Source organism: Equus quagga, chromosome 4, assembly GCF_021613505.1.
Source record: "Equus quagga isolate Etosha38 chromosome 4, UCLA_HA_Equagga_1.0, whole genome shotgun sequence".
Taxonomy (NCBI): domain Eukaryota; kingdom Metazoa; phylum Chordata; class Mammalia; order Perissodactyla; family Equidae; genus Equus; species Equus quagga.
In genome coordinates, this window is record NC_060270.1 from 90,999,321 (window position 1) to 91,024,583 (window position 25,263).

Below are 25,263 nucleotides of genomic sequence, written 5' to 3' on the forward strand. Positions count from 1 at the left end.
TATTAGGAGGAAAAAAAAAAGGCATGCAACAAATTCTAAATGTAAAAAGACAAAGTTATAGAAGGTTTTTGGAAGAAGAACCTTGAGGAAACAGCTGTGCATGGTCAAACTGGCTAAGACTGAAATGACTTTAAATAAATGAGTTTTACTATCCAAAGTAAACCAGTGGAAAATTAGAATTTGTTTTCTTCCCTCCCTTAAAAGGATGATTTTCTTGAATTTTTAGTCTGCTCTTGATAAGAGATAAAAGGTTTTCATGTTTTATCAAAATAAATTTCCTGTATTGTTTTTATCAGGTCTTTAATCACAGGTGCCAAGGTTTTTCTTACAGCTGTTTAATTTTCTGCATTCACCTAAAGTCCTTTAATTGTCACCATGGTTAAATGGATAACTCAGCATTGGTTCATAGGGACCCATGATATTATGTACACAAATGTTACTGATATGTTTCAAAAATTATATGACATTCCTAAAATTCTGATGCGTCCTGGTAATCACTCATAATTCTAGTTATTATTTTAAAGTGTTATATGTCACAAAATCAACTGCCATTTTTAAGGTCTTTTGTCATTTACAGAGAGTTTTGTTTGACGCTGTTTTTACAAATGTTTCATCTTCAGAGAAATTCACGGAAAGGACTCTCAAACTCTAGAATATGACTTCTGATAACTTTTGGATTATAAATCTGAACTGGGTAAAAAATTACAGAACTCTAAGAGAGAAACTGAGGACTTCATAAAACTGCTAAGAGAAGATCAGGATCAAAAGTTGACTACATAGGGCTAATTGAACTGATGAGAAAGATTTTAACTTTTACAATTTTTAATTTAAAATATTGCTGATTTTCGAAAATGTCTTGTTTTTTCAGATTTAAGGAAAATTTTTTCTTTTAAGCTGTGACTTGTAGCAATTTGGCAAATAATTTTGTAAGCAGAATTGAAACATTTATTTTTTTTCTCCCAACCTGATCACTCCAGAATTTGGATACTCTTAGTGAGTGAAAATTCTATTTTCATGGCAACATAGTTATCTGCATAAGTTCAATAAGAATCTGTGCTCCTTATAAAAGAACACAACTGCAAAGATTGGTTATATTACCAAAAGTTTGACTGGAATGTTATATTTGAAAGAAATGACGCATATGACCAGACAGCTTTTGAGGAACAAAGATTAGACCTAATGGAATAAAGCCACTTGGAAATAGTGGCCTGGTACCTTGTTTACAGGGTTCCCAGCAACCTTACTGGTGAGTAAAGAAGGTTGCTGCTCTGACAGGTGCAAGGAACTTTGAAATATTTTGGGGACCTCGAAAAGAGAGGAATCATCCAAATCTATGAGTATTGCAGGTTGAATCTGACAAGTCCTTGGCTTTGCTTTCCTGACCTCAAGTGGCCTTTAAAGTATAATCTGAGGGGCCAGGCATGTGGAATAGTGATTAATTTCCTGTGCTCTGCTTCGGTGGCTTAGGGTTCACATTTTCAGATCCTGGGCATGGACCTAGCACCACTCGTCATGTCATGCTGCAGTGGTATCCCACATAAAATACAGGAGGACTGGTACAGATGTTAGCTCAGTGACAATCTTCCTAAGGCAAAAGTAGGAAGTTTGGCAACAGACATTAGCTCAGGCCCAAACTTCCTCACCAAAAACAAAAAGACAAGTTCAATTTGAGATTCCTTATAAAAAGTTCCAGCAAAGCAGGTTTAAAGGAGCCAATATGATCAATTACTATTCTTGCTGCACTTATGTAAATAATTGGACCAAATATATTGAAAGTAGACTTATTTTACAAACCAATTAGTCTTAATTTGGCTATCTTTAGTAAAAGTGATGGAGATTTTAGAGCGAAAAATTATATTTCAGTAGCAACTATAATACATATTTGTAGATATGAGATTCTAGTCCTGCTAATTATTTTCGTAGTTTTTGTTTTCTACCTGTAAACTAGACTGAATGCTGAATTCTTACAGTCTCCTGAAACATCTGGCTACAAATTTCCAAACTAACATTTTCAATTTTTTCCATCATTTTCATTTGAAATCACTGGGAGCTGAAACCACTCTTGTTCCTAAAGCCCTGCAAACTGAAGGTGGACAACTTGATATAAACTTAAGGAAGATCACCACGATAGCATGCTTATTGCTATGCTAGCCACTCAAAAGGATATCTGAAGACCGGATGACATCATCAGAGACATTTCAAGGTGCAAAATATACTCTGATCCTATCATCTAGAAAACTTCTTGATAATCCTTTGGGCTCAAAAACTGGTTTATAATTCACTCCAACCATTAACCTTGTTTTTCTTTTCCTATCTATAGAAACACTTCTTATTAAATACCTGGTTGCTTGCTTCCACAATATAGACGTAGCTTAGGGAGCTGACCTGCATCACTGCCTCCTAAAATGAATTTAACTGTATTGATCTTTGAATAGGAATAATAGACATGTTTAGCGAGATGTAACAATCTACCAACTCAGTTTCTAGACTATAAAACTCCTTAAAAGTTCCAAAGGTGGGAGTATGGGGGATAAAAATTGACCACCCCAAAATGTGTCTCTTTGGCTTGGTTACTTTTAAGAAGAAAAGACTCTGAAAGAAACTCTGAACTTCCCTCCCGAACTGTCTAAAAGAATTTAAGGTAGAGGGCCTATTCAAGGAAGGAGCTAACACTACAAGTTAACTGTAGTGTAACATAAAACGTGTGTCTCAGGTCACATTGTCTATAGTTGGCCCAAATGCTTTCCATGTACTGTGTAAATTGCCTTCCTCCTCCTTGAAGTCCTAAACCACTAACTCCCAAATCCTCCCTTGTCTTTAGCTGAAAATGGTATTTAAGGTGGTGGCTTTGGCCATTCTGGCAAATTACTGAGCTTTCCTGGGTTTCTCTCATGCATAGATGTTATAACGCTTTATGTGATTTTCTTCTGTTATTCTGTCTCATTTCAACTTAATTCTTAGTCCAGCCAGAAGGACCTAGAGGGTAGAAGAATTGTCTTCCTCCTCTACAAGAGCATGAAGAACTTGCCACACTTATACATACACATGCATATATTTGTACACATACAGTATATTTACACATTTATTTTATTATTTGTTCTATTATTCCCTTAAAGGAAAATACCACAAATAGAATTAGTGAATTAAACTGGTCGAGAAAAAGAATCAAGTATCTCAGGTCAATAATAATAAATAGTCTAGATTAGGTAGAAAAAAATTTTTTTAATTTTTATTAAAATCTTTTTTTTAAGGTATGCCTTTTTCTGTTTTTTGGTGAAGAAGATTGGCCCTGAGCTAACATCTGTTGCCAATCTTCCCTTTTCTTTTCTCTCTCTCTCTCCTCAAAGCCCCAGGACATAGTTGTATATCCTAGTTGTAAGTCATTCTAGTTCTTCTATGTAGGGTGCCACCACAGCTTGGTTTGATGAGCGGTGTGTAGGTCTGTGCCCAGGATCTGAACTGGCAAAACCTGGGCCACTGAAGTGGAGCACACAAACTTAACCACTCAGCCACGGGGCCAGTTCCTAAAATCTCTTAAAGTACTGTGAAATAATCTGCCTTTTGAATGAAGCATTACAGAGCTACAAGCTTTATTTGTTTGTTTTTGGCTAATGCAAACTGGGTTTAGTGAAGCATCTTAAGCAAGCCCTATAGGAATCTTCCATTTCACATGAATGGAATCAGTGATGGGACAATGTAAGGAGAAAGGAAAATTAGATGAAGCCTATAGTACTAATGTGAGCAGGAGCTGTGAAACAGTACACCAAAGAATGCATTTATAAGAGAAACAGGTGTGAACATGTCCTATTTACTTAGTTTCAAAGTTGTCCAAGTAGGACAGAGTCAACAGTCTTTTCTCCCCTACAGATCAATGGACCCCTAGATAGTGGGTACAAAATAACCCTCTCAGGTAAAGAAGCTATTTAAAAACTTTTAATTATAAAAATTTATCTAAAAAATAACAGCTAAATTAAGCTTAAGTAAAATATATAAATTGACATTAATATCTTCATTTGATCCCTGTGTCAGCAGGTCATGTCACATCACTAACAGCAACTCAGGATCCTTAAGGAAAGAATGGGAGATCAGTAACAGATATGGGCTACAAGCGGCATCATCACACGTTTATTCACTTTCAGCTTATTACTATACAATGTAGGTACATGGACGCAGATGGGTGGTGTTAATGAATCCAGTTGACTTGCTGAATTCTAAGGTACTGTCAGGATGTTTAAATGAAAGGGATATAATTTAGGTGTTCCAATAAACTGTGAATCTTCCCCAGAATGAAAAGCGACTGCCTGTCAAAAGCATATTCTTTAGAAAATAAAAAGAAAAATAAAAAGCAGTTTATATAGAACTTTAACATAAAAGTAGAAAAGAAACTGCTTTCTGGAAGAAACTTGTGCTATGGAGGGAGCATTCTGAAGACGTTTTCACCTCTGATTTTGTGGCTGAAAATAATGAATTTCCTATAAAAATTCCCATAGATATGTACTTAAAAAGGATCTTCTAATCTATTAACAAATATTCCTATAAAGAGAAAGAGTGAGTTTTATATCCATTTGTTAAGAAGATAAAAACATACCACTTTCCAGTTTGCAAAAACAACTAATTTACTTGAGAGAAGATAAAATTTACTAACAGAATTCCTACAAAAACCTCTATAAAATTGATGGACGGAACTGAAAATAAGAAATACACACATATGATCACTACTTTCTTCAATAGTCTTTCTTTGGGCAAAAACCTAAAGTTCAGCAGAAGGGAGTATTATTTTGGGAAGAGAATTCTCGGTAAATTAAAAAAAAAGAGGTAACAGTACTCTCTGATGGTGACTGAGAAAGCACTAAAAATAACACCTCTATCGACTTCTGTTTAATTTAGGTAGAAGTGAAAATACAAATTCAACTACTGTTTGCCTGTTGTCTAACTCTGTACGGTTGACATTTTTCAGAGAAGAGTATGAATGGACAAAAGGTTAGAACTTTGCCTCTCTTCAGTTAGAAAAATGTTCTTGATTAGATAAGCAGTCAAACATTGTAAAACAAAAGGTATTTTAGGAGAAACCTATGAGTGGCTTCCACGTCACTATTGTTCTTTGCAATGAAACTGAAGTAACAATATATTTAAGCTGTTTTTCAGCCAGCTAGAATTAGTTTTCACACTACTGTTTCCAATTGGAGCATTTATGGCAAGGTGAGATAAACACAGAGTTAAAAGAAAGGTTGAAAGTGGGGGAATAAGGGACAAAATAGGTATAAACTCCAAGTTAAGAGGCAAGTAAACATATTGTTACTACTTGTTAAAGGGATCAGATTGAAAATGTTTATGAAATTATGCAGATTTGGTAAGTGAAGTTTCGGCACAGTCTCTGGTGAAATGTTTCCTTCAGTATTTCCAAATAAAATATGTAATTGCTTTTTGTGATTTCTAGATAAACTTGTCCACAGGGGAATAACTGTGGTACTTGCTAACAATTTTATAAAATCTTTTTATCTCCTCATTTGTTTTCAGTGAATATGGAGAAAAACTATTTAGTTAGGAACATACTCAGATCAAACGAATCCGAGGGTTAATAATCTTTAGTCTAATCATATGATAACATGCTATTTTCTTCACTGATATTAAAATGAAGGAAAACATTTTATAATGTCTAACACTCACAACTGACCAAATAATTCATAATGAAAGCTTCGCAGCTTTACAGAAAAACCATGGTCTCTCTCACCTGAGTTTTCAGTACTGATCGGCAGTGTGCCTAGAACCACATATACACATGGAGACATACCCACACACATGTATACGTATACACACATGTGTATATATGCATCAATATATATATACATATATATCTTTTAGTAAAGGTATTTACTTTGTAAAGTACCTATTAGAATCTTGATATTAATGAATACGCCCATGGAGTTATTTTTTAAGAACATAGTGGAGGGGCTGGCCCAGTGGCACAGTGGTTAATTTCTCACGTTCTGCTTCTCAGTGGCCTGGGGTTCACCAGTTCGGATCCCAGATGCGAACAAGGCACCGCTTAGCAAAAGCCATGCTGTTGTAGGCATCCCATGTATACAGCAGAGGAAGATGGGTATGGATGTTAGCTCAGGGCCAGTCTTCCTCAGCAAAAAAGAGGAGGAATGGCAGTAGCTAGCTCAGGGGTAATCTTGCTCAAAAAAAAAAAAGAGAACATAGTGGATCCAACAATGAAGAAATAAGTAAACACCATCAGTAGGATAATCATAGGTTTAACAATATGAAATCTTCAGAAAAAAAGGCATTTATAAGTTATCACATTATTTTATGATTATTAACCATGGGATATCTCTTCTAAATGATGAGAAGTATCAACTTTGCACTAGTGTAAAAGAATAAATAAAAAAGAAATAACATTGGGAGGACTTAAGACATATATCTAAAAATAAAATATATTCATTTCTGAATTACATGGGCTAATGAAAGGAACACCACCAATTTGCAAACAATCTAGAAATCCTCTCAACTTTTGAAATGCATTATATCATTTTATTGGCACCAATTTATCTTATAACTACATCTTAAATATTATACTGGCCAACAGCAGTCTACGTTCTCTGAGCACATGGAATCTGACTAGAAGCACGCTCAATAGGAGGAGGAATTAAGCTTGTGAATCAAAGCTAATGTGTTTAGTTGGATGGATAAACAGTATAAAAGCAATAAAGACTTGAATCAATGGAAACATTGTTTTCGAAGGGAGGGGTATCATATATGGGATCCAAGATTTAAGACTTGGGCACTTAAGTCATTGATTAAGGAGACCGTACATGTAGAAAAATTTTCTTTGAAAAGCCCTGAACTGCCCATAAAGTACAGTATTGAACTTCCTTGCAAAAGCCATGACTCCAGGACATATGCTCATTTCAGAAGAATAATGAATAGAATCCTCCCCACTACTTAAATAACTTTTTTTCGACATGCTCACACAGTTGAATTTATGCAAATGTAAACATGACATGCTATAACTCCAGTGAACTAATTAGCAAATGTTAATTAAACTACTTTTGGATGGAAAAAATTAAAAATAACATTGCCTTAGAGAGAAACTATTTGAGAATTTCTAGAAACTATCCATGTGAACTCAACACCTTAGAATTTTCCCTATAAAGGGGCCGGCTCCGTGGATGAGTGGTTAAGTTCGTGTGCTCTGCTGAGGCGGCCCAGGGTTCAGATCCTGGGTGCGGACGTGGTACCACTCGTCAGGCCACGTTGAGGCGGCGTACCACATCCCACAACTAGAAGGACCTGCAACTAAGATATACAACTGTGTACAAGGGGAGTTTGGGGGGATAAAGCAGGAAAAAAAAGAAAAAAGATTGGCAACAGTTGTTAGCCCAGGTGCCAATCTTTAAAAAAAAAGAGAAAAAGAAAAAGAATTTTCCCTATAAAACTTTAAGACCAGTATTCTGTTTCTAATAAGATTCTTCAGCTTATAAAGGCAACAGAAGGAGACCAAATCCCTACAATTTGAGTACTAGGGCCAAAAAAAATTATGTTCTGCAACTGTGTTTACTAATAAATACTAATGAATATACAACCCCTTTACTCCACTAACATGCTTAGGTAACTTTGCCACAACAGATGAAAGTTTGACTTTAAACATTTATACTGTAGTAAGACTTTAAAATAGTTGGATTTTTTTAGGGGAGAGAGGGCTAAAAAGTATTCTTTGCTTTAAAAGAACAAGTTAGAATTTTCTCTTATATAACATCATACAGTACAGAGGAAAACTTTATCCTTTTCAGACTCCAAACCAAGAGAATGCTCAAAAAACTTAAGTTATCTCTTGTATTGCAAAATACACATTCATCATGATGATTTTAAGGCAATAAAACACCCAAAATGTCTTCAGAAAAGTTATAGATTCACTTATTTTTAGCAAGATGACCAAACATAACTCCCTCATTTTCATATATGAAAAAATTGAGACACAAATTTAATCACAGCTCTGGTTGCAGGCAGATCCTGGATAAGAACTCGGGTGCAATATAGCCATCCCTTTCTGCAAACCATTTTTTCTCCCCAAGGTTATAGGGCTGTCAGTGAGACAACTAACTGATGATCCATTATGAACAGACATTTCTTTTACAAAAAAAAAAAAAAAATTACAAAATCTAGAAGATGTGACCAACGTAAAACTTACAGAAAAACTATGTTACTTGTGAGACAACAGAAAATACATATTCATCTCTGCCCCTGGTTCCTGGCATAGAGCTCCTGAAACCCTTGTAATTTCCTAAGGGATAAGAACACTAGGAACATTTTTGTTCTAATATTTGGTCTTTGACCCCAGATCCTGAAGCCCTTGTAATTTCCTGGGTGACAGGAGTGTCTTTTGTTCTAATGAGGAGACTTTCAGTGAACTCCTGGATGGCTTTTGGATGAGGACTGGTCACCAGAAAGACCAAGCCACAATTAGAAGCTTGGAATTTTCAGCCCCGTCCCTCATTCTCTTGAGAAGACAGAAGGGCTAAAAATGAAGCTAATAATGGATCATGCCTATGTACTGAATCCTCCATAAAAATCTCAAAAGTACGGAGTTCAAAGAACTTCCAGGTTGGTGAATACGTGGAGATTTGGGGAAAGTGGTGTACTCTGAGAGACCACAGAAGCTCTATGCCCCTTCCCCATATACCCTGGGTGCTACACAGGTCTTCCATCCACCTGTTCCTGAGTTATATCCTTCTATAATAAACTGGTAATCTAGTAAGTGAAATGTTCTCTGAGTTCTATGAACTGGTCTAGTAAATTGATCAAATACAAGGAAGGGGTTGTTGGAACTTTGTATCTACAGTGGGTTGGTCAGAAACACAGGTGACAACCTTGACTTGAGACTGGCATCTGAAATGGGGGGAGGGGAGAGCAATCTTGTAGCAGTGAGCCCTAAACCTGCAGAATCAGAGGTGATCTCTGGGTAGATAGTGTGAGAATTAAGTTGGATTCAAGGACACCCAGCTGACGTTTGAGAATTGCTTGGTGGTGTGGGGAAATCCGCCTTCTTCTCTTACATTGGAAGTGGCTGCAGAACCATTTAGAATTAAACAAACTTATAAACTTATCATTAAAGAACAAAATAAATATGTAACATGTGACTTGTAAAGCCAGAAAAGGAATTAAGTAAACCAAAAGAGTGCATAACAAAAAATAAAGATTGAAACACAAGATTGAATAATTATTAATAAAATAAATAATAGTAAGAAAAGCAGAGGCAAAAAAAACTGAACAAATCAGTCATCACAAAAGAAATGAAAAGAGTGCTCAAAACTATGCAGAAAAATTAACACAGCCCCAGGTAGTTTTGGAATTTAATTTTTAACTAAACATTCAAAAAAGAAGTTCAAAGGAATTTAAAGAGTTCCAATATCTAGACAAAAGATTCAGGCCTTTTCACTTTATTCTATGCATTGATATAATCTTTGTTAATAAAACTACACAAAGAGAAAAAATCTTTATAGATGAAGCTCATACAGAATTCATAAATACAATCAAAGATTCTTATCAAATACTTATTAGGAAATAGCATATATGAATTTTAAAAAGCATGTTTAAAGTACTAGAAATCTAGTTAATTTAAACAGAGTAGGTATGAAAAACCCACTGTAAACAGTGTGGCAAATAAAATCACAAACAATATGTCTATTATTACTACTGATATTTAATAATATTCTAGAGAAACCAAGCAACAACAAAAATCTCCTACTAACTCAATACTATGTGGTTCCTATACATAAATGAGTTTCAATACCACCACTCTTCCCAATAAAAGGTAGACTGCAAGATTCCTTCGAACTGCAAAATGCTCAGCTGTAGTTCCCAAACTGTCAATTTAACCACTGAAACATGTTTGTCTTCACTTTGTTAAACTACGAGTACTTATTGGTGAAAATATACAAATTTACTAATCAGAGCTTATTGTTTTATTGAGAATCTGTAAATAGCTCTTATTTCAATGATTAATGAATGTGGTATAGAATAAATACGTTAATGTAGAAAACTGAAAAGTTCCATTGTTTAACATTCCACTGCCTTATTAACTATCACTGATAAGCAGCAAAATTATTGTGATATTCTGATGTTCATAAAAAATAACTTAGGAAAACTTATTATTCCCTCCTCTCACACCTTACCACTATATCAATAGGGCTGCTGTCTTATAGTAGGAAATTACAACTAAAAGAAGAACTCTCAGACCATATTTAAGAAATCTCTAGGGAAACCCCAAGAAAACAGTGGAGACAAAAGCAAAGACACAGAGGAAACTTTAGCTTCTGACACCTACAGGCAAAATAAACAATAAACACAGCCTAACTTTGAGCTAAATGAACATAAAAATCCTACACTAAAGACCTATTTACCTCAGTTACTTATACCCAAAACATCATGTCTGGCTTTCAATAAAAAAATTACAAGGCATACAGAGAGGAAAAAAAAGAAAATAGCTTAAAGAGATTGAAGAGATCGAGTGAGACTCAGATATGGCAGAGATTCTAGAACAGAGTGGGAATTTAAAACAACTGGGCTAACATGTTAACGGCTTTAATGGAAAAAGGAGAAAATCTGCAATTATGGATGGGGAAGGTAAGCAGAGAGATGGAAACTCTAAGAATGAATCAAAGGGAAATGTCATAAATTGAAAATATTAAAACAAATAATGAATGCCTTTAGTAGGCTTAATAATGTGGAAATAATCAAGGTAAGAACATTATGAGGAATGGGAGTGAGGAATTGGGAATACTCTGTTACACGATACTTGTACTACTTGTTAAATGATATGGTGTTACTTGAAAGTGGACTTTGATTGTTCATAAATGTATATTGCAAACTCTACAGCAATCACTAAAAAAAGTAAAAAAAAGAGGAAGAAGTATAACTTTACAGCCTGAAAGAGGAAAAAACCCACAGCTTGTCAGAGTGAGTAAAAAACAAAATCTAGGGGCTGGCCCCGTGGCCGAGTGGTTAAGTTCGCGTGCTCTGCTCCAGGCGGCCCAGTGTTTTGTTGGTTCGAATCCTTGGCGTGGACATGGCACTGCTCATCAAACCACACTGAGGCGACATCCCATAGAAGGACCCACAACGAAGAATATACAACTATGTACCGGGGGAGGGCTTTGGGGAGAAAAAGGAAAAAAATAAAATCTTTAAAAAAAAAACCAAAAAAACAAAATCTAACTATATGTTGTCTCCAAGAAACCCACTTTAAATATAATGACACAGATTAGTACAGAAATGGATGAAGACATACACTAATTAACAGAAAGGTGAAGTAGTTATATCAATTTCAGATAGAGCAAATTTCAGAGGAAGAAGTATCAGGAATAAAGAAGGCATTACATGGCAATAAAAGAGTTAATTCTCCAATGAGCTCTAACAATCCTTAATGTGTGTGCACGTAACAGAAGGTCAAATACATGAGGCAAAAACTGACAGAACTGCAAGAAGAAATTGATGAATCTACTGTTAGACTTGAGACATCAACATCCTTCTATCAGTAACTGACAAAAAATCAGTAAGAACCTACTTGAATTGAAGAAGACAACCAGCCAAATGTATCTAATCGACATTTATAGAATACTGCATCCAATGAGAGCAGAATATACATTCTTCTCACATGGCCTATTAACCAAGATCACATTTTGTGCCATAAAACATACCTTAAAGATTTTATTTTTCCTTCTTGTCCCCAATACCCCCCAGTACATAGTTGTATATTTTAGTTGTGGGTCCTTCTAGTTGTGGCATGTGGGAGGCTGCATGGCTTGGTGAGCAGTGCTAGCTCCATGCCCAGGATCCGAACTAGCGAAGCCCTGAGTTGCCAAAGCAGAGTGCACGAACGTAAGCACTTGGCCACAGGGCCGGCCCCTCTAAATTTAAGAGAAGAGAAACCATATGGAGTATGCTCTAAGACCACAACGGCATTTAAACTAGAAATGAATAACAGAAAGATAGCTGGAAAATCCCACAATACAGAAATTAAATACATTTTTAAATAACAGATAGATCAAAGAAGAAAAATCAAGAATGAAATGAAAATGAATACAGAACTTACCAAAGGTATGAGATGCAGCAAAAGCAGTCCTTAGAGGGAAATTTATAGCATTAAACTCATATACTAGAACAGAAAAAACACCTAAAATCAATAATCTAAGTTTCCACCTTAAGAAACTAGAAAAAGAAAGCAAATTAAATCAAAGCAAGCAGAAAAAAAGAAATACGAAAAATTAGAGCAGAAACCAATGAAACTGAAAGCAGGAAATCAATTAGGAAAATCAACAAAATGAAAAACTGGTTCAGGTTGAATTTAAAATTGATAAACTTCTAGACAGGCTAACTAAGAACAAAAGATTTAAAAAAGAGAAGACACAAATGACTAATATCAGAAATGAAAGCCGGGGAATCACTACTTATCTCATTAAGTAGCGTTAAGATGTGCATTAAGATGATAAAAAAAGGAATATTACACACAGCTCTATGCCCACAAATTTGATATCTAGATAAAATGGGCCAATTCTTTGAAAGACACAATCTAACAAAACTTATACAAGAAGAAATAGATAATATAAATAGGTTTATATCTGTTAAAGAAGTTGAGTCAATAATTAATAACCTTCCAAAATAGAAAGCATGAGGCCCAGAGGGGTTCTCTGGTAAACTCTACCAAATATTTGAGGAAGAAATGATACTGATTCTCTACACTCTCTCCCAGAAAAGAGAAGCTGAAGGAACATACTCTAACTCATTCTATAAGGTCAGCATTATCTTAATACCAAAACCAGACAAAGACATTACAAGACAGGAAAACTACAGACTAGTCTTTCATGAATACAGATAGAAAAATTCTCAACAAAATATTAGCAAATTGAATCACACTATATATAAAAATTATACAGTAAGAACAGTATTTATTCCAGGTATGCAAAGCTCATTCAACATTCCTAAAGCAACTGATGAAATCTATAACATCAAGAGAATAAAGAAGAAAAATCATGTTATCAGCAGATGCCTTAAAAGCATTTGACAAAATCCAATACCCATTCATAATGAAAAATTTCACCAAACTAGAAATAGGAACAAACGTCTTCAACTTGGTAAAAGAAGCTAAAAAAAAAAAAAAATCTACAGGTAATATTTTTTATTGTGAGAAAAAAGGCAGTTAAGTTTGCATGCTCTGCTTTGGCGGCCCAGAGTTTGCTGCTTCGGATCCTGGGGCGGGGGTGGGGGGGGGAGGGACCTACACACTGCCTATCAAACCATGTTGTGGCAAGCATCCCACATATAAACTAGAGGGAAGAGGGGCACTGATATTAGCTCAGGGCCAATTTGCCTCAGCAAAGAGAGGAGGATTGGCAGTGGATGTTAGCTCAGGGCTAACCTTCCTCAAAAAACCCCAAACAAAACAAAACAAAACAAAAAGAACAATGCAAGGATTACCACTCCTACTCAACAATGTTCTGGAACCCTCAGCTCATTGTAATAAGGCAAGGAAAGGAAATAAAAGGTATACAGACAGGTAGAAAGAAAGAAAACTGTCCTTGTTCACAAATGGCACGATTGTGTGTGTATGTAGAAAATCCCAAAGAATCTACACGCACAAAAAACTATTGGAATTAATAATCTATTGAAGCAGGGTTCCAGGATACAAGGTCAATATACCAATGCCAACAGCTTTTCTATACACCAGTAATGAACAACTAGAATCTGGAATTTAAAAAAAATACCACAAAAAACTTACATATAAATCTAACAAAATATGTACAAGATCTGTATGAGGAAAACTACAAAACTCTGACGAAAGAAATTGAAGACGATCTAAATAAATGGAGAGATATTCCATGAACATGAATAGGAAGACTCAAAATTGCTCAGATGTCAGTTGTTCCCATCTTGATCTATAGATTCAGTGCAATCCTAATAAAAATTCTACCAAGTTATTTTGTGGATATGATAAACTGATTTTAAAGTTTAAATGGAAAGGCAAAAGACACAGAACAGTCAACACAATATTGAATGAGAACAAAGTTGGAGGTTTGAAACTACCCCACTTCAAGACTTACTATAAAACTAGACTAAAAATTACAGTGTGGTAATGGTGAAAGAATAGAAAAATAAACCAATAGAACAGAATAGAGCGCCAAATACAGACCCACATAAATACAGTCAACTGATCTTTGACTAGAAGCAAAGGCAATTCAAAAGAGAAAGAAAAGTCTTTCTTTCTCCATATCTCGACAAATGGAGCTGGAACAACTGGACATCCAAAGGCAAAAAATGAGCTGACACAGACCTATACCTTCCGTAACAATTAACTCTAAATAGATCATACACTCATATGTAAAATGCAAAACTACAAGACTTGTAAAAAGGAAGACATGGAAAATTGAGGTGACTTTGGGTTTGGCAATGAATTTTTAGATACAACATCAAAAGCACGATCCAAGAAAGAAGAAAATTGACATATTAGGCTTTACTTAAAAACTTCTGCTCTATAAAAGACATCATTAAGAGAGTGAAGATAAGCCACAGACTGGAAAAAAATATTTGCAAAACATATACCTGATAAAAGACTGGTATCTGAAATATGCAAAAAACTCTTAAAGCTCAAGAATAATAAATAACCCCGTCAAAATATGGACAAAAGATCTGAACAGACACTTCGCCAAATAAGATATCAGTAGCAAATAAGCATATGAAAAGATGCTCAATATCATACGTCATTAGTGAATTGCATATTGAAACAACGATATAGCACTCCACATCTATTAGAATAGGTAATTCCAAAACAATGATAACACCAAATGCTGGTGAGGATGTGGAGTAATAAGAACTCTGATTCACTGCTGACTGGAATGTAAAATGGGACATCCACTTTGGAAGACAGTTTGACAGTTTCTTACAAAACTACAATCCAGCAATTATGCACCTTGGTATTCACCCAAATGAGCTGAAGACTTAATGTCCACACAAAGACCTGCACCCAAATGTTTATAACAGCTTTATTCACAATTGCCAAAACTTGGAAGTAACCAAGATGTCCCCCAATAGGTGAATTGAAAAACAAACTGTGGTACATCGATAAGACGAAATATTATTCAGTGCTAAAATGAAACGAACTATCAAGCCACAAAAAGACAGGGAGGCAACTGAGATGCATATTGCTAAAGGAAAAAGCCTGACAATCTGAAAAAGGTACATACTATATTATTCCAACTATATGACAATTTGGAAAAAGCAAACCTATGGAGATAATAAAAAGATTAGTAGTTGCCAAAAGTTCAAGGGAAGGGAGAAAGAGTAGAGCATAAGGGACTTCTAGGGCAGTTACACTTTCTCTATGATACGGGTAAATACATGTCATTATGTATTTGTCAAAAATTCTTAATATAAAACTCAAAGAGTGAACCTTAATGTAGACTATGAACTTTCATTAATAATAACGTATCAGTACTGGTTCATCAGTTGTAACAAATGTACCACACTAAGACAAGATGTTAATAAGGGAAACTGGGTTAATGGTAAGGAGAGCTAGATAAGCGGGGACATATGGCAATTTGTTGTACTCTCCACTCAATTTTTCTGTAACCTAAAACTGCTCTAAGAAATAAAAATGTCTATTAATTAAAAAAAAATCAACCATCAAAAATGAAAGGAAGGAAGAATCAAAGTCACATTTACTTTTCCCTGCAGTCAACTATAGTGATCCCAAAATATGTGTGCAAATCTAGACCCCAAAAACTCTCTACTATTTTTCACGATAATTTGTGAAAAGCCAGATTGCAACACAAGCTTATGGAAGATTTGTGAAAATGAAACATAAGCACAAAAGCTTATGTTTCAAAGTCAGTTAAGACAGAGAATGTATAAAATAAAGTAAAAGTCTCTGCGAAACAAAAAGAATAGGCAAAATAGGCAAAATCTGCTTTAAGAGATTGTGACTCTAGAGGAATGTTTGCAAAACAAGAGACCATAATTCAAGGGAAATGTTCGCTACTTTAAAAATACTTTAATTCATCTGTTTCTTGTTGTTTTTAAAGAAATCAAATGCTTCAAGAACACTGATATAGGGAAGAATGAAAACTTTTCATATTTATTTTCTCTTCTCAACACTGACCACAGCACTATTCAAGAATGTAATAACCCCCAGAAGTTGACAGGAGATTTCTGCAATATAAAGCAAATAAACATGACATTATTTTATGAGGTACTTAATATAATAGAAAGATGTTAGTTAAATATGATTTCTTTTAAAAGTACATGAAGGTCAGCCTGATGGCCTAGTGGTTCAAGTTCAGCATGCTCCTTTGGCGACCCAGATTCAGTTCCCAGGCAGGAATCCACACCACTCTTGTCTATTAGTTCCCAAGCTGTGGTGGTGGCTCAAAGGGAAAAAAAAAAAAAAAAAAAGAGGAAGATTGGCAACAGATGTTAGCTCAAAGTGAATCTTCCTCAGCGAAAAACAAAAAGAGTACACAACAAAACTCTATGACCCTAATCATGTGTAGAAACATAGTTTAAAAAGACTAAAATTATATATGTCAACATTTCAACAGAATTATTTCCAGGTGCAGAGAACATAAGTGATTTTCATTTTTCCTTTATCACTTTTACACTGAATATATATGACCTTTTTTCTAACTTTAAAAAATAATTATTGCACATTTAAACCAAGTACTGTATCACATAATTTGACTATATAAAGTTATCAGTGCAGTGACACTAAAAGTTTTAACTTTTAAACATGTCACACATATAAAATCTGTTGCAATGTAAATTTTTAAATACATGATGCTCACTAGACATTGCATCAGAGTAGTGCTATAACACATCAGACATGATATAAACGACTGAAATGTAATGTCTGTTAGTTGTAACCCAGCTTTTAGATGAAATATTTTTAGTATTTACTCACTATAAAGTAACTTGACTGAAATATATACACAAACCTAGAAGTGATTATTTTAAGACAGTAATATAAGTTGATATTTCTGGGTCATCTATATAAAATGCGTATATTTTCATAAATAGAAAGATGAAAGCACACTGGAGAAGGTGACCATGTGCACGTGTGTGCCAAAAGAAAAGCTGACATACTAAGAACTTTAATCTTGCCAAGTCTGACCTTAACTTCTTGGTCAAACCTTCATACTAATCTCAATTCCTACACTAATCAAGGGAGCAGTAAAAGACTAAGATTTTGTTGTGTTTTTATTGGAGGTGAGGAGGAAGACTGGGAGAAGAATGTGAGATTAAGTGAAAAAGAAATTATGAAAAACTAGCAAACCAAATACATGTCTATTTGAAGATAAACACATAGGATTTGGAGTGAACAGGGGGAATAAAACTGAAATAAATGAATAGGGAACAATTGTCAATTCCAGATTTCATCTACCTCCTAGCTGATAATCTTCAACCCTTATCTTATTTTCCCATTTAAGCATTTAGCAAAAATACACAAAGCTATTCAGTCTCATCAGCCAATCTTGTCCAAATAGGATAAACACTAACATCAAGGTCAGTTAATGACCAATACTTTAATTTGGGCTAGAATTAATCAACAAAGCCACCTTCAAAAGGTCTGCAGTGCTAAAATGGTTAAAATTAAATGGAAGCCTCTATCCTATTCCATCAGAAGATGAGAGATTCTAGAAAGGGTAATAGAGAAGGACAACACACTGGGGGATACCATTGACAGTTAAAAGGTGAGGGTACCACAGATTAAAAACAGAATTGAATGTTGAGATTCCTCAGCTCTCTGCTTTCACTTGGTTCTCAGAGCACTGGCAATCACATCTATATCTTGGAGCAGGGTTTCTCATAAACACTACTGACATTTTGAGCTGGTTAATTCTTTGTTGTGGGTGGCTGTCCTGTGCACAATAGTACACACAGCTTCTGTCCACCAGTTTTCAGTAGCAAACAACTCTTGATAATTACATATGTCTCTAGACACTGCCAAATGTTTCCTGGGGGTCATACTGTTACAGTTGAGTACCTCTGACTTAGAAGCAGGAGACTGCAAAATCCTTCCCTTGGACTCTCATTAGCCCAAGAAAAAAGGCTTCCAAAAACCTAAAGAAATTGACATCAGGGTTTTTTCCCCAAAAAATATGCCCAAACCAAATCTTTTCAAAGTGAGAACCATGGATGGCTAGCAAGCCCCAGTCAAGTTCACAGAGACCTGAAATAGCTTTCTGATGCCCCTTACGTAAATTTGAACACACAATCAAGGATCAGAAGATAGCTGAGGAAAGCCTCCGAAATAAGAGACCAAAATATACTAACAGAAGGAATAAACTTAGAGAAAACAGAATAAAGCAGGGAGAAATCAACTACAAGACAAAACTTTAAATCTATAAAGAAAAAAAATACCACGATGCCATGAAAAAAAATGCAGATATTGAAAAAGGGCTCCTGGAAATTAAAATATGATAGCAGAAATGAAAGTCTCAAAGGTTTGAAAAGTTAAGTAAATTTCCCAGAAAGTGTGAACCAGACTGAAAAAAGATGAAAATGAGAAAAAAGAAATAGATCCAGGAGCACAATGTCTAATTGCAGTTCCTGAACCAAAAACAGAGGCAAGGAAATTACCGAGAAAGCATCAGAAACTTTCTCAAAGCTGAGGGCCAGACTGAAAGAACCTATGAAATGCACAGCAAAGTGGATGCCTATAAGACTCATAAGTTACTTTGCATCATTGTGACATTTCAGAACACTGTGTACAACAAATAGAAGATTCTATACACTTCAAACAAAAAGGCTGTAAAAACTTACATAGGAGAGAAAAAACTGAAGTGTAAACTGTTGAAAGTAAGAACAGTTTCAGATTTTATATGAGACACTAAGAATTCCTTCACAAATCTGAAGAAAAACATTTCCAACTTAGAATTCTACACCCAGTCAAATTAACAGTCATGATAAAGACAAATACAGGAACATAATGCCTCAAAATAATTGCCTCTCAGACAGCTACTGGAGACTGTGACCAAACAAAATCAGGGAGTACAGAAGACAAAGAATTATGTGGGATATAGGAAACAGATGATCCATCATAGGATAGGGCCACATAGGGGTAACCGTACCAGTCAGCCTAAAACATGGATCATAATGTTCTAGGAGAAATTTCCTGATGATGGTTAAACTGATAAAAATAAGTGATACTTCTGAACCTACGTAGAAAATACGCTGACAACTAGCAAATGGTTTTGGACTGAATTAATCATAAAAATTGAGAAAATATACAGACACTGAATGGTTATCTACCAAAAACTAAGGTGTCAGTGGAACAGTGGGGGAGTGGTTGGGGTGTTTGTGGAAAAAATATAAATTTACACCTTCCATAATGGGAAGTCAACAGATAATGCCTAAAATGAAAAACTCAAGAGGCAGCAATGTAGACATTATTCAGAATTATGAAGGTAGATACCAAAAGAATCAGCTAAAGAAAGTTTAAAAAGTTTGCCCCTAGAGAAGAGGAAATGGAGGCTGTAACAGCTACATTGTCCAACATCACACCCTTCCTGGGGCCTGAGCAAGGTGAAGGGCCAAAGACCCAAACATTTCAGTTTATCATGATGCCACTCTGATGGACAATATTCTGGAGAATCAACTCTACGACAAATAGGAAGGAGCTGTTTTTAATAATAAGTCAAGTAAATGTAGTTGATTCTTCAAGCATGTGTTCTTTTACACTCAAAACTGTTACTTAAAAAAAGAGAGAGAGAAGAAACAAACTACTTAAAAATATTTTCTAAATTTTAATTAACTTGCCTTCTTTACCATAGAGGCCAATGTGATCTAAAAAAGTTTAAACTAACGTACAACTGAAGTTAAAACACACAATTTTGGCTAGAATGAGAAAGATGTTGAAATAAAATCTCAAAAATTAAAAAGAAGAGAGAGGATAAGGGTTCTATTTATGGAAATGGCAGATCTGACCAATCTTCCTGCTGAAGCCAACAAAAAAAACCTTCATAATAAAAACAATGAAATAAGGTAACATGAAATTACATGCCAAAATCCAGCAGAAAGTAAGCCAGAGAAATAAACCATAGTTCCCATCACTTTTGTCCTGAGGACTTTTACCTATCCAGAAGGAAAGGCTGAGAAACAAGAAGAAAGGCTGAGCTACTGGTAGCTTTGCTGTGCTATAGGGAAAAAAATCAAAGCACAGGACCCATCAAACCTGGGAACTCAAATAAATAAATCATCACCCAATTTAAGTTGAGATCTTCAGGGTAATATCATCATGATATGCAATAATCGGAAGTAAAACAGAACTCATATGACTTGAAGCCCTGCTTAACGTCATATGTATAACAGAATAATCCCGAGTGTTGAACATGAGGTAAGTGATTTGGGACTGGTAGAATCCCTAAGCATCTTTCCTAGGAAAACATGCCTTTCAAGAAACATATCATTACCCTGGGACTCACATACTCCTATAATTTTTGAAATATAACAACCAGCACACAAGCACACAAGGAAAAAAAATTATGAACCAGCAGAAACAGACCCACAAAAATTCAGAAACTGAAATTATCAGTGACAGATAAAAAATCAACTACATATACTATGCCAATAAAAGCCACAATTGCAATTTTCTAGCAAATAGAAACAGTAAGAGTGAACACAGGTGATACATTTCTTAAAGAGACACTGATCCACAGATTCAAGAATTCCAATGAACCCAAAATAGGAAGGAAAAAATCCACACAAAAACACCATGAAGAAATAGCAGAAAACGTAACACAAAGAAAACATCTTAAAAGATGGAATTTCTTTCAAAGCAGCAAAAATTAGACTGACAGCTGACTTCTCAAACTCAAGAATGGAAGTAGAAAACGACTGGAACATTATCTTCGAGATACTGAAAAACAACCACAATCCTGAAATTTAATACCTCCGAAACATTCTTCAAGGCTGAAGATGAAATAAAGACACTGTAAGATAAGCAAAAAATTATGAGAATTGGCCATCAGCATGCCTGCATTAAGGAACTTTTAAGAGTGTACTTTGGCAAAAGAAAAAGATCACTAAAGAAAATTCAGAGGGACAAGAAAAACTGAAGAACACCAAAAGTGGTAAATATATAGGAATATATAACTAAACATCGATGGTAAAGAATAGTGCTATCCAACAGAAATACAATACCACCCATATGTGTAATTTAATATTTTCTAGTACTCACATTAAAAAAGGTAAAACAAGGTGAAATTACTTTACTATAACTTCAACATTTAACCACAATGAAAACCTGAGGTATTTTACAGTGTTTTCATAAAAGTCTTAGAAATCTGATGTTTATTTGACATTTCAGAAAAAGACAATCCATATGCTAAACTGTCATAAAAAATACTTAATCTTTATAAAGTTTACAGTTGAGAAAGTAAATTTACATACCCAAGTTATTCCAAATACACTGAAGCGTTTTCTAACAATTGAATCAAGTACCAATTTCAAATTTAAATTAACACTACGTAACACTAAAACTTCAGTTCCTCAGTAACACTAGTCACATTTCAAGTGTTCAATAGCCACATGCAGCTAATGGCTACTGTATTGGAAAGCATAAGTATAGAATCTTTTCCCTGGAGTTAAAATTACAAATCAAGTTCAAACAATAATAATAACAAATAAACTAGTAAGAAACAAAATGGAGATAAAGTTATTATCCAAGAAATGAGAAATGCTCCAAGCACAGAGAAGATATTTGGCACAGTGCTCACATCTTTAAGAAAAATCTAGACAACCCCACAGAAAAACTTGGCAAGAGACTTAAAAAGACAATTCAAAGAAGAAATCCAAAGAGCCAATAAACTTTGAAAAATCACTCAACCTTATTAATAACTAGGGAACTTCAAATTAAAACAATATAAAGCTACATTCGTTAGGTTGGCAAAAATGAAAAACAACTCTTGGTGAGACTGTAGACAAAAGGGATCTATCATATACTGTTGGTGGGAATACAAATGATATATCCACTTTTGAAAAGTTTGGCATTATCTACACTCCGCAAAAATACATGCTATGTGAATAAAAACACATGTATAATAACATTCATAGAGCACTATTCATAACTGCTAAAAACCGGACACAATCCAAACGTCGATTAATATCAGATTGAACTGCAGTTTATTCAGAAAAAGACTTAGTACACTATATTTACTCTACTATAGATATTATTATAAAGCAATGAAAATATATGAACTAAAGCTAAATGTACTAACAGGGTTAAATATTAGCAACATGAGAGAAAAATTATACATAATGTATAATTCATCTACATATAGTTAAAATACAGGCAAAACTAACCTATATTGTTTAGGAATGCTGACAGAGGTGGTCAAAAAAATACTTGAACTAAAAGTAGGAAATAACTACCAGAAAAATCCAGATAGTTAACCTCTGGGAGTGGTGAGGAGAGAGGAACAATCAGGATGGATGTCAGGAGGAGCATGTCCCTGGTACCAGCAATGTTCTAGTTCTTGACTTTGGTAGTAATTATAGTGTTCACTTTATAATTATTCGTTATGCTGCATATCTATGATCCATGCACTTTTTTGCATATTTAATTTTTTTCATAAAAAAGATTTTTAAAGTATCTAAGGCACTTTAAATGCTCTGCTATAATTTTTTCGTTGTCATAGAGTGGTAAACACTTGGTTTCAATATAAAGTAAATTTTAAGGCACAGATGACTAGTTTTTCTGCCACTGGACAAGATTACTGCACACACATAAAGTAGTAAGCAGTAGGCACTGATACATAAATAAGGTCCACTGCCAAAACGTGTAAGTAAAACGCAGAAAATAAGTAGTAACATTAACTGATAGTGTACCCTAAAGGATCCATTAGAGAAATAAAGAATACCACCTAAACATGGGGAATTTTAGATTCTTGGTATTAAAAGAAACCACACATGGGTGATAATCCTTCAAAATACCTTTACAAAAGAAGGTAACTGAAAGATTGGAATGGTTTAAGACTTTATGAACTGAATGTGAAAAAGAAAGTGCTATTTTACTAAGAAAGTTTTACTAATGTAAATTCATGACTCCTTTCCTGAATATTTTGAATTAATCCTGATCTAAGGGAAACATTTCCAGCAAATATAGGCAGCATTTAATTGAGAAACCAAAGGCTCTAAATCCGAGGCTAGTCACCAAAATACCAATTTAAAAATCTCTCATCTATATTATAGAAAGGGAAAACTTTGATATGTCCCGTCTCTATCAACCGTACCACTCAACACCAAGGACTACAAAATCCCATATCCCTCTGAGAACAGGCATAGGCGCTGTGTTGCAGCAACAACGCAAGACATGGAGGGAAATTCCACTCAAGACTTCCCAGCCTGCTCCCTCCCCAAAGCCACTCCAGAATTCCAGAGAGGGTAGCGACGTAAGGATTGACGGTCCTAATACCCCATATAAGCAATGCATCTGAAGCCAGAAGTTGTCAAAAGTCACACATAGAGCTTGTCTCTCTACCTGAACAGATGCCCTGCCCTGAACTGAAGAAGGAGTCGCCAGTCATTTGCCGAGGCTCCAGAATTCCCATTCTTACAGCAGGACCATCACATTCCTTAGGCATCATTGGCTGTCACTACCCCGCTACACATCTAGTCTGTCTCACCAGGACTCCTCACGCTCGTCAGGGATTTGTCGGCGGGCTCACAGGGAGGCCACGGAGCCAGAAGGAGCCCGCCTGATTTCTGGCCTGCCTGGCCTAGACAAGCCTGCTCCGCTTCCCGTATTTCCAGTCTCCACAGCCTTCCGTCCTCTCTCTTTCGATTCGCCTTTTGCCACGGGCGCCCTGGCCTTCGTTCTGAGGCCAACCTATCCCGTTACCTCTCACACAAAAGCCTGCCCTTACCAGGGCAGAACGGGAGATCTAGCGACCACGGAATCGCTCCACAAGCTCCCGTCGCCGCGCAGCTTGGTCGACTTCACCTGACGCTGCCAACAGTGCACCACTACTCCCGGCAGGCCCCGCGCCTGCACCGCCTCTGCCCCCCGCCCCGCCCCCCCGCCCAAACACGTGACCTCCTTTCGCCTCCGTCCACGCCCACTTCCGTTCCTCCACTTTCCCTTAGGAGGGAGGAGGGAGCTGGGGCTGTTAAAGAGTAGCGACTTCCTCCTCCTCCCCGCTCCCGCCCCTCTACCCCCTGCTACAATGTCTTCCGGGTCGCGAGCGCCTCGGAGGCTTCTGGGAAACCATCTCATTTCCTCCCCTCCCCCTCCTCCTGCCTTCAACCAACCAGCCTCCCGTCAGAGAGGGACATGCGCAGTGAGTGCCTCCCGTCTCTTCTACCCGAACCCCCCCTCCCCCCCCAAGCAGAGAGACCCCAGCAGCAGCAGCAGCTGATGATGAAGAGAGAGGCAGTGGCAGAGGGGGGGCACCTTTTATTTCTATTTTTAAAGGGACAGGACACTAATTTTACCCCACTTCAACCTTGAATTGAGGGGGCTGGGGGGAAGGCGGCTGAGTTCCTTCCCCCACCCTCCAGCCCTAAGCCCTGAGAGGGGGATTGAGCCTGAGAGAAGGAGTTTCTTCTTCTTCGAAAACCCCCATCCACGACTACTACCCCCTCACCCCTCCACTAGCCTCCCTCCCGAGCCCCCTCCACCCTCCTCCTCTTTGGCCGTGAGAGGAGGAGAGAAAGAGACCAAAAGCCTCTTAGCAACACAGACCCTTCTCTGCTGCTGCTGCTGCTGCTGCTGCTGCTGCTGCTACTGCTGCTGCTTGGCCCTGGCTGGAGACATCTCACTACACCCAGGAGCAGCCACTTCCCCAGCTCTCCTCCTCCTTCGCCTCCTCCTCCTCCACTCCCCCCTTTATTACCCTTTGTGTCATCCTCCACAGCTCCAGGGAAGGCACTCAAAAGTGGGGGGCAGGAAAGGTAAGTGTGTCTGTGGGGGCTTCCTTGCCTTCCTCTGGCTCTGACTTTCACTCCGGGGCAACAGTAGCACCAAACCACATACGCAGTGGAGCTCCGGGGTGAGGAGGGGGTGGTGCTGGGTGGGGGGGGGGGGGGGGGGGGGGGGGGGGGGGGGGGGGGGGGGGGGGGGAGTGAAGGAGGGGTTGGAGTGGGGAGGGGTGTGTGAGGTGGGTGCCCATCCTGTCAGAGGAGGAAGGGCACTTTTATTTTTATTTGCTGTTGTCAAAAGTGGTTTCTCTCCTCCAGCTAACATCTGATTGTGTGTTGCTCCAGTGGGGGAGC

At 36.6% G+C, this 25,263-nt stretch overlaps 1 protein-coding gene and 1 long non-coding RNA gene across 6 annotated transcripts in view; one reads left to right on the forward strand and one right to left on the reverse strand.

Annotated features, from left to right (window-relative positions):
* The window catches only part of ORC4 (origin recognition complex subunit 4), a 76,606-nt gene extending 52,577 nt beyond the window's left edge, over nt 1-24,029 (reverse strand). For 2 of the 5 annotated variants that reach the window (XM_046659270.1, XM_046659269.1), the window contains exon 1: nt 23,531-23,666. In XM_046659270.1, coding sequence (XP_046515226.1) covers nt 23,531-23,636 — 106 coding nt within the window. In that variant the 5' untranslated portion in view covers nt 23,637-23,666. The other 3 variants (XM_046659271.1, XM_046659274.1, XM_046659272.1) reach the window with 3 other exon arrangements.
* Nucleotides 24,030-24,337: 308 nt separating this feature from the next.
* The window catches only part of LOC124238143 (uncharacterized), a 210,563-nt gene continuing 209,637 nt past the window's right edge, over nt 24,338-25,263 (forward strand). The window contains exon 1 of the long non-coding RNA XR_006888251.1: nt 24,338-24,942. This is a non-coding gene — a long non-coding RNA (uncharacterized LOC124238143). The remainder of the gene's footprint in view (nt 24,943-25,263) is intronic.